We start from the raw sequence: 15,785 nt of genomic DNA on the forward strand, positions 1-15,785 counted from the left end.
ATCGTAGTACTGGTTAAATTCTTCGTTTCATGTTATTGATCTATATTTTATATATGAATTATTGCTATATCCTTTTTTGTCAAAATAAACTACTAATATTTTAAGAGAATGTGATTAGACAAGATAAGGATGAATAATTAAGATTCTTTAAGTATTAATTTTTATTTCCATTGTTTTTTATTCCCAATATTCTTTATTCCGAGATATTTAATATATATATTGACGTAAACTCCCGCTGACACCACCACAACCACCCTCGCTCAGACAAAAAAAACCAACTTGAGATATGAATTAATTTTTCATGCAAAAAGCAATATACTGCGTGCTTGCTCAGAGGCGATTATTTTCGTTTTACGACCAAGTTATATGTTTCTTGTGGGCTGTGAATGGTGGATCCACAATATCGTAATATAATGGCCGATTGTGTTTCATTTCGAGTTTATTTTACATTGTCATCAAAAATTATTGCACGAGAAAAAATATTTTCAGAGTTGAAGAAAAAAATCCTTTATTTATCAAGTATGTTATACATATCAGTTATACATGATTTTGTACTTTATTTATATACTCGAATAATAATAAAACAATATTTTCAACAGACTGTGGAGGACCTCGAAGCTCATTGTAAGAAGGTGGGCATCGAGATTGTGACGCGCCAGTCCTTTCTTTCGGACCCGGCCGACGCGGTGCGCAACCTTCGTAGACAAGACGCGCGCGTAATCGTAGGCCTGTTCTACGTCGTAGCCGCGCGCCGCGTGCTATGCGAGGTCTACAAACACCGCTTGTATGGGAAATCCTACGTGTGGTTCTTTATTGGTGAGTTTATGTCTCAATAGTGACAACATAACGCAACGTTTTCGTTGAAACAAAGCGACACGATGTGTGCGTCACATACGAAATTATCAAGTGTCACTTGATATTCTTCTATGTACGTACATATATACATATATGGCGGTGTCCTGCGTAATCTATATAGGATACTGTAATATATGTCGCTAGATATTTTTGCGTCGCGTCGCATCGTACCGCTTTGTGTCAATAATGTCTACCCGTGACACGGCAATGCCTGTCCCGGTGTGGCCATCACGGTGTGCAACCTTCGTAGACAGGGCCCGTGAAACATCACAGCTAGGCGCTACATACTCTGCACGAAATAACCTACACGCTTTCGTTTGTTATTATTTAAATTTTGCACTTCATGTTTCAAATTGTGGTTCCAATTTATACTATTGCGCGAAAACTAGAACGTTGGTCTGAATGTGACAGTCCATTAATAAATTGAATACGACATAATTTGATTTATTCATTTGTACACGTATTACTAAGCTATGGGGCAAATCCAATCAAAATTTAAGGTTCACCAGCAAGTTTAATTTTATTATTGAATATTTAGGTTTAACACTCGTTCAGGCGCTACATATTTAATATCTACTCACATGGCAACACATATTGCCATTCTCATATTCTTACTACGAGCACAAAAAGCTTAACCCCATTACAGTCGTGAGCAACATTTAAACACGCGCAAATGGCGCCATTTATTAGTCTCTGCGACTTACAATCCCGGTTATTAACCTCGCTGTGTGGCTCTGCGTATATGAAGAAAATTTAAAACAACATATCATTAATATGACTGACGGCCTAAGCAATATGAGAGCTTTATAAATTGTGAGCAGTGAGACAGGATTATGATAGGAGTAATGGAGGACGGCGTCACGATGTGCCGCGATGTTCTGTTGGATGAATCTCATTTGGAGCGCCTTAGTGGGGAGCCCATGTGCCAAAAAACATTCGCGAATTATTGCCTCCTTCGCATCACCCCAGTATAAATAATTTCAGGAAAACTCGCAACAATTCTGGCTTGAGTATTCGCTTCTGTATTATGTTAAGATGGGGCTCTAACGTATATCATAACAGCCAGCTCCACTTTTGTTCTCATTTTTTCAAAAGTATACGCGAATCCTTATCTTGCTAGAGAGCGCAAACACATTTAACCTGTGAATAAATGAACTCTGTATTTCATCTATTTGTTATGACCATGATTTATCCGCGACGGTCTGGTAATTTTTATTTTTGGCTTTTCTGTATCAAATGGGATAACAAGTTCCATTTTTTCAAGACCATTCATATATTTAGGTTTAGTTAATACAAATATTACTGTAAAATATAAGAAAGAAATCCAATAAGAATAACCAATTAAAAACAAAAACTTTTAATTCTTTGAAACTTCATTACTGGATATGAAATATCAAGCACAATTTCTTATTTATTAATGACTCGCTCTAGACGGACGGTATATTTATTAATGAATTCCTTATCCCGGATGATTCCTCTGGGAGAAACCACAGCGCGACAGTAATGGAAGCGAAAAACTCCTCAGGATAAAGTGGAGAAAAGTAGACGTAAATAACGATACACAGGAGTATAATAAAAAGAGCAGAATGCTGAGCTCCGTCACACTGCTTTGTTCGCTGTTCCCAGTGGTCCGTTTTTCACTTAACAACCACTCTGTTGTTTATAGCCACTATTTTTTAGGTTTCATTTTTTCCTATTGAATATATAAATGTAGTTATTACTCATGCTTAATAAACTGAAGATACGATTACATAAAAAGGTGTATATACTGTTAAAATATATATTTTCGAACTGAACTGCTACTACGTTACGTATAGAAATAGAAAAAATGTTTTCGTCTACATCTACACTCAAATTTAAGTTAAAATATTTGAACAGTGGTGAACATTTTCAATTTCGTGCAACATACACTCCGCGCATCAATCTTAATTAGACTTCAACTTTGAAACTTGTAAGACTTGTTACTCTAGACGTAGTAGGTTATATGTTTTGTATCAGTTTAAACATATTTATCACTAGCGGTCCATCCCGGTTTCGTTCGGGTAAAACCTTAATATATTACTTTTCTTATTATTGAATTTACCCCCTTTATACAGACAGACAAGTGACATTCTTTTTGTAATATGTAAGGATATAAAGCATTTTTAATGAATTTTTGTGATTGGTTGTGATACATTAATGATCTTTCTATAAGTAAATCCTGCCATCTAATCACGTTAATTATTACATTTACGCCCTATTTATTCGTAGTCCCAAGACATTTTTTTATTATTTTTTGTATATGCGTACAAACTTCACACTAGCGACATGCTTCCCGATGCTGAAAGACTGCAATGCCGTATCTATGCAAGTTTCAGTGAATCAATCGTATGATATATGTATAGCATTTGCGATGTTGATCAGAAATGCGTGTAGATTTCCTTTCAATTTTTATGTTATGTCAAGATTTTATGTCAATATTTATGTTATGACACACGCAAATCCCAACGGTAGCGACGCCGTAAGTCAATTTAAATAAGTTTCGATTCACGTGAATTATTTTCCTATCAACGTACGTATATATACGCAGAAGTAATAAAAAACATTTACAGATCAAGATTCCTTTAATGATCAGATGTGTAAGCAATAATAGTATCCAATAATAGTGAATTAAAACTTATTTAAATTGGTTAAGACCTTCCGCCTATGATCGAAAGATCCCTGGTTCGAATCCAACACACGTCACATTAGTTTGTATGCCAATCTGAATAATGTATAGTAGTTTTTATAGACCACCACTTGCTTCCGGTGAAGGTAAACTTCGTGAGGTTAAACCTGTTCATTGGTGGACAGTTTAGTTCACTAGTGTGTATGTGACTACCTGTCACTAGACGGTTGGGTAGGTAGTCGTAAAAGTCATGTCAGATGCCTTTATACGACCTAAATAAAATCTGACTCCAGTTTTAGCAATAACACTCGATATGATGATGATGAGCTTAAATCCATTCTCTAATAGAGTACGGCTGTACTAATAACTTAACACTAATAGCTCGTAAAATATAATTTATGTTTTAACTAAATAAACGTAACGTATTATTTCTAATACTAAGATGTTAGTAGTTATTAACCAAAATATATCTCTGAAACCTTAATAAATGAATATAGTATTATTAAATAAATAACTTAGAAGATATACCTATGAGGAAAACAAACAATTCTCTTTACCTGGCTCATTACGAACTTTGTTAGGAAACTGAAAATTTATAACATAAGCCCTCGGGTCAATGTATGGGTTCTATTTAATTGTAACTGTTTTGTTTCCGAGGGAAGGACCGCTTGTCGTCACAAACAAAAACGAATTAACTACTTATGGTTATTAGTGAATAATTTTTAAATTATATTATTAGATTTAAATTACTTAATTATTATACGGCATTAGTTACCGAAGTCACCAAATCTAGGTTCAGTTTTAAGTTATCCTTGATTCTATGCTACGACTGATATTTCTAGACTTTGTCTAAACATAAAAATCCAATAAGATCAAGCGATGATATTGACATTCAACTGCATGTGATGCGGATGAGATTTGTTGAAGACTAAACACAGCTAATTTCATATAAATTGTGTGAGACGTCTTCACAAACAGTAAAGACTAGATAAACCTTGTTCCTGTCTAAGCAGATTATACAATCGCCGGGCAAGAGTCCGCAGACTGCCCGCCAAGTACCCAACCATGATAACCAGCCGGCCATGATAAATCCGACTACGTGCGTCACTTCACAGAGCTACCCTAATATGTATGCTCGCAAGGATTCCATAACCCATAATTCAATCCTATTTGTCTGGTTTACATGTTGTTCCCGAAAACAAACCCAAATTAGTTTAAGGTAGCTCGCAAGCTTTCCTCGTGTTACTCGTAAAAGTGTATGTTGCCAGAAATTTTTCTAACCGCCTTTGCAGTACTAATACAGGGAGATACTCAGAATGCTACTATTATTTATTTTATTATTATTTGCAGTTTTGTAAATAATAAACTAATTGAATTAAATCTGAAACACATGTTAGTAATACAACAATAAGAAATAAAGTAACGTAATGTATATATTTATCTGTACAATACGAAAAAGTAGTGGGGCCAATTTCGGTACATTTTTCTGTTTGTTCACATTGTTCCAAATAAACTATTTTTCTTTCTTTCTTTCACAGGCACATAAAACTTTATGTACTTAAACTACTCAAATTATAAACTACTCATAGAATTATGAAACGAATACAATTGAGAGCGATCACATGTTTTTGTTAGTCGAGATTATTTTTACTGGGTGGGAGAATGCGACTAGAGATCCATTTGTAAGTTGCTGTGGTTTTGGCGGGTCGCCAAAGGTAGATCTTCCAATTTGTCAGGTTCATCAACGTTGGTTTGCCCTTAATACACGAAACCGAATCTTTTCCGCAATAAAACTTTATTACAGCCTATAAAATAGCCCACTAAATAGATCACTTCATATAAAAATAATCGACACGTTCCCCGACTCAAAGGCGATACGTTTGGTGTTTGCAGATTTTTATGTAGGTGACATCCCGCGCAATAAACTTGGATATATGGATGTTAAATATTTTTCTTCTTTGTTGAACAATCTGGGTCTTTTTATATTGCGGTTATTACATAATCCGTATCTCTTCCAGGCAACCAGTATTTATGATTTTGCTTCTTTAGTTAAATATGGAGTTTAATATATTAGAACACTAGCAGTGTGGGGGTTAGCTACGTCAGTTTATGCCGAGATAAAAAGTATCTTTCTTGTGCTATGAAATCTCATCACTGAAAAACCAAGATCCATAAAAACAATGGCGCCAGTTCCCATAAAATCAAATATATTTAGGGTACAACATCCTTTAACCTTAGAATTTGCAGTATTCATACATCTAAAACTACATATATAAATAAATAAACAAATATGTATCGGATTTATACATGTCCATTTTATTCAGACGAGGTACTCTTGGTTACACTTGGCCGGTTCTGAATACAATCTTGAAGAAAGTAAATCTGTCAAAGATTTGGTTTTCATAGCACGTACTTTATATTTACCAGCGGCCGCCCTGTTTCGCCGTATACGTTAGCAAGGCTTTTCATCAGAGAAATTGCATGTCAAAAATTTAGCTTCGTTAACCCTTTTAAACCGGATAAAATCATGGCTTTGCTTTTTTATAACGAAAGTTTAACTCAAGTACTTATTAAACAATACTATGTACACTTACATTAATAATTCCACAAATTAAGTCAGTCACAACTACATCCATTGGTAATAATATTCACTTATTATCCTATTTACTAGTAGTTTGCACCAAATAGAGACATCGTTTATATAGAATGAGCCAGAAACAACAAAACATTATGTAGCAATGTGGTTTCGATTTTGTATAACAATATTTTCGAAGCAATAGGGTAGAAACTGGCACTGGCTACTGTAAATGTTATATATTGAACAGTTATTACGAAATCGTTGAATGAACTCAACTTATCCAACTACACAGATTCCTTTCTAATAGAGACGACATTCACCCTTTAAAATATTGCCTAGATTTCTGTTTGATTCTTGGTTCACAATTTACTCAATAATTCTTTATAAAACTTCACACACATGTATAGTTAAGAGAACGGAAAGGACATATGATAGCATTCATCCCGAAAAAAGAATTGCTTTTGGAAAATTCATGCTGGCCAAGTCGCGAGAAAAAGCTAATATTTTAAATGTATGACATCATTTTTCAATTAATAAATGTCTATACACAATTATTACCTCAGAAATTCCGGTATCTTCGAGTTTGAATCGCAAAAAAATAAAACAAAGTAAACAGAAGGGCGGGAGATAATATTTTGCAAATAGCTTTCATCTCTCCCGGACGAGAGCTTATGTACCTCCAAAAGGCCGCACCACTTGGGTAAGTTAAACATCGCTTTACTCCATCATGCGTCGTTGATTTTAGGGTAATAACCCTTGTGATACCTATAGGGATCGTTTGAAAATACACGACGAAATGCGTCAGTCTATTTTGTATTTTGATATAAAATGAATCGGGTGAGGGTAATGATAAAGGTATTAAAAAATTAATGTAAACTGTCGGTTGACTGGTAGAAAACATAGCCCTCGATTTTAGGTTCACATTTTTTGTAATAAAGTTAAAGAAATAAAATAACTAGGTAGTTATTATACGAGTCAAAAATAAGCTTTCATTATTATGTACCTAACGAAGATGTCTGGCATGTTTTAGGCATAAAAGACGCAGTCGGGCATAAGGGAATTTTTGAACTTATAATTACTTCTTTTGCTAACTCTGCAAATATCCCCACTCGTGAGTATCTATAGGTGTCCTTGGTTACATAAATCTTGGTTTTCCAAAACCCGTTAAAGTTTTACGACATTTGTTTTGAACTAAGAGTATAAATATCGGAAACAGGGTTGAATTAGGAGACTATTTGTGTGAATTGATGTGTTCGTGCCAGGCGTAAAAGTTGAGAACTTGGCATGACTCACTCGTAACACAATTTATCGATGGCAAGACATGCCTCACATATCACTCTTATGTCTATTGTAAGAGCCTACAGATATTTATCATGGTCTCTGAACTGCGGGAAAACAAGAGGACATGAGGTAACTGTTAGTAAAGGAATAATTTTCTTTATCATCAGCTACTGCACAACAACTGGTAATAAGAATATAGCTATATAATTCCTCAATACATCAAGCATTAATTTGTGATCTTGTATTATCTTCATAGTTTGTGATAATATCCACGTCGCACTGACGTTCAATATCCTCGTTAATTAAACCTTTGCAGTACCTCGTTAATAGCAAAAATCTTTACAATGTTATATGAAAGGTTAATACATAGTCATTTCAAAAGATTACGAAACATAGATGCTGTGTTCACTTTATTCGGCCCCTCTATATTTCATTTTGAACACACAAAAAAATGATGTGGAAGTTATATTGCCACTTATAAAACATTTCGTTCAAGTTTCATGGAAATACTTGCCCTGGACGACACAACAAACACACATTTGTCCGCCTCGGGTGCGCTCACAACGAACAAGCAAGGAAATGGATAGAGAAACGAGATAAATAATAGTCGAGGGCGACGCAATGTCCTCACGGATAAAAGAAAATCGTTTTTGTAAAATGAAAACCAGGGCAAATTCAATTCCGTGTGGCACTCACTCATTTATTTGCATGTTTGCGCTATCCTAGTTTATTTATTTCTCGTTTTTTTTATTATTTTGTTAGTTAAATACACACGAGTTGTGAAAAGTTTTATTTATACCTTTATTATATGTAAATAAACCGAAATATAATATATATATATATATATAAAATTAAATAAACCGAAATATTAAGGCTTTTGTACACCCTATGTCTCTGTATCTAATACAGTATGTATTATACAGGCTGGTATGAAGACAATTGGTTCGAGACTAACCTGGAAAAGGAGGGTATAGATTGCACAGTCGAGCAGATGCGGGAAGCTGCAGAGGGCCACTTGACGACTGAAGCTCTCATGTGGAACCAGAACGCCAACCAGACCACCATCTCCGGCATGACTTCTGAAGACTTTCGGTCAGTATCATATTATATAGGATCTATAAAAATCAAATTTGATTGAGCTGAGTTTTTATATATTGTTACTATTAATTTTTTTCAGTGAGGAATCCATAGATAAAATTAATATTTCTTTTATCTATGGAGGAATCTTAAGAAAATGTTGTCCTGGGCTAGTATTTTTAACTTTGTAATCTATCACAAAATATGGTAAATAGAAAATTTGAAATCACTTCCGCGTGGTGCCGATGTGAGAAATCGAACACTAGAGCACTACAGTCGAGAAGAGAGACGATAAAATTTGCATGTGGTGTCTGAAGCGACGTCGCTCCGTCGGTTCGCCTGCACCAAAGTCAATAGGAGAAAATATTTTCAGCCGCGGTGCTATTGAAATTGCCGGCACGCGCCGTTCCATAAATGTGAATGGCTAAATAGAACACGAAGGATTGTAATAATATTTTTTTTGTTGAAAATAAAACCTGCGTGACAGATTTAATAGTTTGAAGAATTGAATTATACTTGAAAATATGACTTAAAACATTAATGGCTTGATTATTTTCTGGTCATATGTATAGAACATCATCAAATCAAATATTTTATATCTATGGAATACCCAAAACTTACATTAACCCTGATCAACTCCACCCAAGCAAATATCCTTTTGTGTTCCAAAGTGCTTTCATAAGACATTTATAAGGTGCAATCGTACATAAAACCTCTTGTCACAGCTTTTACGCGGCAGCACATAATATTCCATTCTTCGGACGTGCGACGCTTTGAGTTGAAAATTCCTAGAGATGTGCGCTATCGCCATTCGTGACGGGACTTTATTGTTATCGGAGTTTTCGCGGGGAGATTCGGGATATCCTTTGTGTGTAAAGATAATAAATGTCTCGGTGAATACAGCCTAGTCGGAAAATGTTTTACTTAGCGTGTTAGCAAAGTGGTTTTATATGAACGAAACCCACACACTCGGTATGGTGATAATAATTCGAGTTTATAAAAACTATGCTTTCAGTATTCCAAAATTACTGAAATCTACTAGACTACATGCGAGTAATATTTTAAACTTCCTACTTACTTTTATACTATATTTGCTTTTTTTAATTGTATAAAAAATACTAAAATATACATACTAAAACAGTAAATCGAGCTAATTCGTGATTACGATACAATTACGTATGCTATATGTGGGACTTAATCCACCTTAATTAACCCTTTTTGCCTTCATTATCTAATTTATTTCTGAATAATTTGTTCTAACTGTACCCCTGCGTAAGGTTAAAAACGTTTTCCTTTTTTTTTAAATGCCTAATTTAAAAATGTTCCATCTAGTCTAGCTAAATAAGAATTCAATACACCTCATCGAACAGTAAAAAATACATCTAAAAATAGTTTCTACTTTCAAACGCTGAGATTGAAAAATATACCTCCGGGGGCAGCAAACCTTATTCCAGGCAATTTTCGTCGTACTTTCAGCGAAATAGACGGCTATAAGGTGAAGAGCAACTGCAGAAATGGCGGCGCTTCGCAAATGATTCTAGATAAATTTTATTTATACCAGCCATTGTCCACGATGCAGCGATTGTCCTCTTAATGAGAAACGTGAGACCGCCTCATTAGTGCCGGTACGGTTTATATGAGGTGGAAAAGTATCTAAAATTATTTAACAGATTTTAAAATGAGAATCGAATTAAAATGTAATTTTAGCTTATTTTTTATATTTGTAGGTACAATTTATTTTTAATAATTGATTTTCTGTTTATTGAGGCGGGGATTTTTATTGTTGTTCAAGAAGGTATAATTTATTAGGGTTTTATGCGAGCTAATCCGGGACGGGCCGCTAGATATATAAACGAGATAACTCATCAGTTGCAGGAAGATAATTGTAACAAATGTAACCTAACAAAACGCATATGTATCTATACGTCAGATAGGTTGGCGGCATGAGGTCGCTTGGTAACAAATTGATTATTTTTGTAAACAGGTCACGCCTTAACGGGGTCCTGCGCGAGGCAGGGTACGACATCGACGGAGAGCGGTTCCCTGAGGGCTACCAGGAAGCACCTCTGGCTTACGACGCCGTGTGGGCGGTGGCTTTAGGTAACTTTTGTAATTTTTCGTCCCTTCCTATTGTTCTAAAAGTTATTTACTTCTTAAGTTAAAAACAATTACTTGGAAAGTATAATTACATGTTTGTGTTATTGCTTACGTTGTGAATACAATACTAACGCTATTTTATTTAACATTGTGATAAATAGTGATTGTATTTAGCACCTAATACGTAATATCTGATCTAAGGACGCAAATATATGTTTTAGTAAAATTAAAATACTGATTCCTTTTATTATATTTTATATGATACAAAATATGAGTTATTTTTATAATATGTATAGTCATTGACAATAAGACTATAATAATAAATTATTTATTTATTGTAACAATGCTTTGGAATACATCCTGCTAATAATTTCTTCATCACGAAATAATAACAATAAATAAAATTATTAATTTATTGTAATATATTCCAAAACATTTTGTTTATAAAATGTCATGGGAAATACCACCCGCTATTGAAAATACAGTACATATAATGTAGTAATTACAATGTATAATGAACGATAGCAGATTTTGGCTTTATTTATTTAAAACTTTATTGCACAAAATAACGAAAAAGAATATATAAATAGTGGACGCCATATGACATTTTTTTCCAACTATAAGACCAAAATAGAGATAGCGCTGTGGTGTTAGTGATAGCTTTGTTTAGATACTAGCTGCAACTCGCGGTATCACCCGCGTTTTTGTTTTAAAAAATACTTACGTATTTATGCACAGTAGTGACTTGACTTTTTGACCAAATCCTACAGGAATCGCGTACTTCTTGGATAAAAAGTACCCTTTGTGTCCTAGAAATCAAATACCACAATACCAAATTCCATAAAAATTGGCCCAGATGTTAGCATTCTCACAAACTTTCACATTTATAATAATAATGGGATTCAATTTTTAGTTATAGCTTTACGCTTGAAACAGAATTTTTTTTTCTTATGCCTTACTCCTTTTTCTTGTATCCCTCAATGTGGATCATTCTTTCACAGAATAAATTTAACTCTTGCAATATCTATTTAACAAAGTTTAAATACGTCGGCAAGTTTAAGTTGAACGCTAAATAGGATATAAGGAGTTGTACCACTCATTAGCTTGTTTGAGAGTTTAATAGAAACGCTTGCTATGTAAGGTTAAGACAAAACTTTTTTCTTACTTTTGTAGTATGAAAAAATAAGGAAAACGAAAATCAATAGCTTTTAGCTATCACCAAATTTACAAACTAAAGTAAAAAAAAAAAATGGAGAAGGCAAATGGTAAAACCACTTCATGATACCGACAAAACTTTACAAGAAGATAAAGCATGAAGCCATGAAGTCTAAAGTCATCTTATGTATTCCTTCAACGATCTATTTATATGGTTCGAAGGTCCCGAATTTGATACTCGGTCAGTTTAAGATGAAAAACCATACTTTTCAAAGTAATCTGTGTGGATGTTTACATATTTATGTAGCTATATGTTTTTAAATATAGTGTCGTCAAGTTAGTACCACATAACGTAAGTCTCAAACTTACTTTTAGAGCCAACTCAATCTATGTGATTTGTCTCATTATTTATTCCTCTTATAGACACGATATATAAATCCGCGCCAAAGAAAAGTGGAACTGTTAACTAGAATCGTAAACTAGCAATGGCAAAACCGTTAAGAAGTTGTGAATCCACAGGATTGCTCGTCCGAGTGTTTCGCAGCTGATTTTGTTCAGTCAGAACTAGACTGGTATCTTCTAGACTAAACTATCCGGCTAGTTGGTTGAAGTTTGTGCGACGGAAATGTTGTTTATACACATAATAATACACGTTATTATATTTATTTAATTTTACTCAACTATAGTAATACTGGATATTAATATATAGAGACACTCTTTTTCGTTCGACATCTTAAATTCAAAATAGATTATGATGATTGAGAAACATAACTAGGCTATTTTGTAATTTAATTGTGTACATCTGATAACAACCGAATTCGATTATTTCATTGGCTCATGAATAAAAATAAATTATATAAATTTACAAATTCACGCTTAAAAAATAATGATTTCATGTATAGTAAAGACCAATTTACTCTAAGTCGAACAAACTCTTTGTAAAATTGAATACATCATGATATCAGTATTCCAGACACGTTTAGCTTAACAGTAAAGTACAAGTTGTGCCGCAGAATAGTAGGCAGCTAAGTACAAACTGCTGCATCTGTACTAACTTGGTGGTTTCTCGAGAACTGGCCGAGTTTGTTGCGGGCTTGATGTGTGGTCTAAATTTTGCATAGAAATGCATTAATGCAACAGTTCCACTTGGTAACAAAGCATTATGAGGTGGATTTGTTCTAATTGTCATGAACGTTGTATAGCATAAATAAAAGATGTCATGCCTAGCTAATTAATATACCTTGCCGTAAATAAGTCATGGGTAAATACGAATCCTAACACCTAATATTATAAATACGAAATTTAGGAAGTGCGTGAGTTTGTGAGAATGTTTGTCACTCAATCGCGCAAATCTACTAGACGGTTTTAATGAAATGTGTGTAAACGGATATAACGCATAACACCACACGTGGTACTTTTTATCCCAAAATTCCTACGGAATAAAAGCATCGTGGCGTAGCTAATACAAAATGGATGATAAAAATTAACTACCTCAACAAAACTGCAAATCAAGGATGGTAGAGGTAACAAAGATGTTATTTGATATCTCCTTGTTCAATAGTACTTATGATTTCAGCTTTCAACAAGACCATGGAAAAACTGCAGAAAAGTGGACAAAGCCTAAAAAATTTCACATACACTAATAAGAAAATTGCCGACGACATCTACGAGGCAATAAATTCTACATCATTTCTGGGAGTATCGGTAAGCGCCTTTCTTTACTTTTAATATGTGTCTGGAACGTTAAATCTTAAATTTAATCAATCCATATAATTTAATATCACTCGTAAGAATATCCAAACTACTCACTAAGTATATTTTTCAGTAGCACTTATACACTTAGAATTCGAAGGACGTTATATCGTAAAGATTTATTAATTCCATGTAGAATTTCGGTAAGCTATGTCTTTCTAGACTAACATTCGGCATTTGTCGGAGGCCATCAACATACTTTATGTCGTGCTCTGCAGTGGAGCCACCATTATAAAAATATATCAATTATACCTCAATATGGCATTCGTTAGATGCATGCATGCATGTATTTATTGTTGTACATGCACTATAGGAGGTGAGAAAATTTACATTAATAGTGGCTGCGGAGCATACTCTCCAGCTGAGCCACCAAAAATATCTACTCAACTACTCAGGAAAGTTAAGTGACAACTTTTATTGTCCTGTGTTAACTAAACGCTACGACAGATAAATCGCAATATAGTCTGTTCTCAAATTGACCGAATCGTAAATCAACCATCTTGACAATGGCTTTGACCGTACACATGATGTGAATGTCGTCCTTCCACATCAGTTGCGACCGGCTTTGTACTCCCTGTCCTTTCTGTGACCTCACGTTTCCAAGTCTATATTTTGTCGCTAAATTGATCAAACCAATTACCTATTCACTCGAAGTTAAGCCAACTATGTCGGGTATTAAGATCGCAGCGCGCCTTTGAATGTTCGTACCCCAAATTCTTTATTCATACTACAAACACTGCTGAGCGTCCGATGGCCTTAGGTTAAACTCAAACTTTGATTCTGATTTGGTATACAGTATTAATTCAAGTAAATTTACTAGTCACTGAATCAATGATAGTTTATCTACCTAGCATTGCTAAAGCAATTAAACAGTTTCGTAAGTAAAGACGCAATATAAATTTAGTAAATTTTAGTCTAACTCTGTTCTAGTACTTAGTTAAAAATATATAATTTACACACAATGGATACATGGCTTGTAACAAATAGGAAACAAACAAAATAGAAATCCAGTATTTACTGAAGTTTCAATAAATAAAAATGCACAATCCTAATAATATTATAAATGCGAAAGTTTGTGAGGTTGTATAGTGTACGTATGTTTGTTACTCTTTCACACAATATCTACTAGACGGATTGTTAAGGAATCTGGTACACGGGTAAAATATAACCAGGAATAACATAGAGTAAGTACTCTTTATCCCGAAGTTCCCACGGGAGAAAAGCTCCGGAGCGCAGCTAGTATAACATAAACTAAGATACTTTGAGTTTGATACCAAAAATACAAAATTCATAAGGGCACTTTTGTATGGGTCGACCCACTGTACATATGAAAAATTCATAAGAACGATTGTGCACGACTGAAATCATGCACGCGTCTTAGTTCACAGACTCGGTGGGGAAGAAGGTAAAATGACTTTTTTTACGGTATCGGGAATGTGAAACTCATCTTGACTCCAGTATCCGCGATTAAATTTGCTCAGAGATCGTATCGATACGACAGTTCGTTCCTAAAGGTCTTTCATTTTATTGGCAGCTTTGAAGGAATTGTAACGGTCGAGTATAAAATTTAAGTTGTAGTATATTATTACTTTCTCTTATAAATGAGTATGTGCGTTTCTACTGCATAATGGAAATACTAAATGGATTTTTACTACGATTTAACTAGGTGCTAAAAATATTTTATAGTTAATCCCATTATTCTTCGTCCATCCCATCTTACACTTCTTTGAATGATTCGTATAACTATATACGAATATAAAATATACAAGTATAATTGTTTGAATGTTCAAGTTTCTCAGCATTGAGATCTCTCAGTTCCAACTTCCAACAAGAGCTATTTTCCATTGCAGCTTCTAAAATCCTCTTACACAAATTGTGACATTTCATTGCAGGGCTTAGTGGCATTCTCGTCTCAAGGCGATCGGATAGCGCTGACTCAAATTGAGCAGCTGACAGACAACCACTATGTGAAGCTGGGCTACTACGACACACAGGCTGATAATCTCACTTGGTTGGACCGGGAGAAATGGGTTGGTATGTATCTTACTCCAATTGTCCATTATTAATAATACTTAGATATAGACATTTTGGTGCCTAACCCCGTCCTAAAATCCACTCCACTGCCTCCCGTGGATTTCGTACGAGATGACTAAGGGACATTGACACAATTGGTTTGTTGTTAAGCAATAATGGCATTTCCAAGGAGAGTTGCCTTAAGACATTCATTGTAAAATCACATAATCTTCGAATTCGCAATTATACTTTTTACACTGGCGCATACATATATTGCACCGAAACTAATAAGTTTTACATCTCTCATATTCGGTAAGTAGGTCTTTATTA

General features: G+C 34.4%; 1 protein-coding gene across 2 annotated transcripts in view; it reads left to right on the plus strand.

Annotated features, from left to right (window-relative positions):
• The window catches only part of GABA-B-R1 (metabotropic GABA-B receptor subtype 1), a 125,222-nt gene that overhangs the window by 85,367 nt on the left and 24,070 nt on the right, over positions 1-15,785 (plus strand). For both annotated transcript variants that reach the window (XM_053745262.1, XM_053745261.1), the window contains exons 5-9: positions 600-816; positions 8,285-8,453; positions 10,423-10,538; positions 13,267-13,394; positions 15,335-15,476. In XM_053745262.1, the coding sequence (XP_053601237.1) occupies positions 600-816; positions 8,285-8,453; positions 10,423-10,538; positions 13,267-13,394; positions 15,335-15,476 (772 nt within the window). The remainder of the gene's footprint in view (positions 1-599; positions 817-8,284; positions 8,454-10,422; positions 10,539-13,266; positions 13,395-15,334; positions 15,477-15,785) is intronic.

This window comes from Plodia interpunctella, chromosome 5 (assembly GCF_027563975.2).
Source record: "Plodia interpunctella isolate USDA-ARS_2022_Savannah chromosome 5, ilPloInte3.2, whole genome shotgun sequence".
NCBI classification, from domain to species: domain Eukaryota; kingdom Metazoa; phylum Arthropoda; class Insecta; order Lepidoptera; family Pyralidae; genus Plodia; species Plodia interpunctella.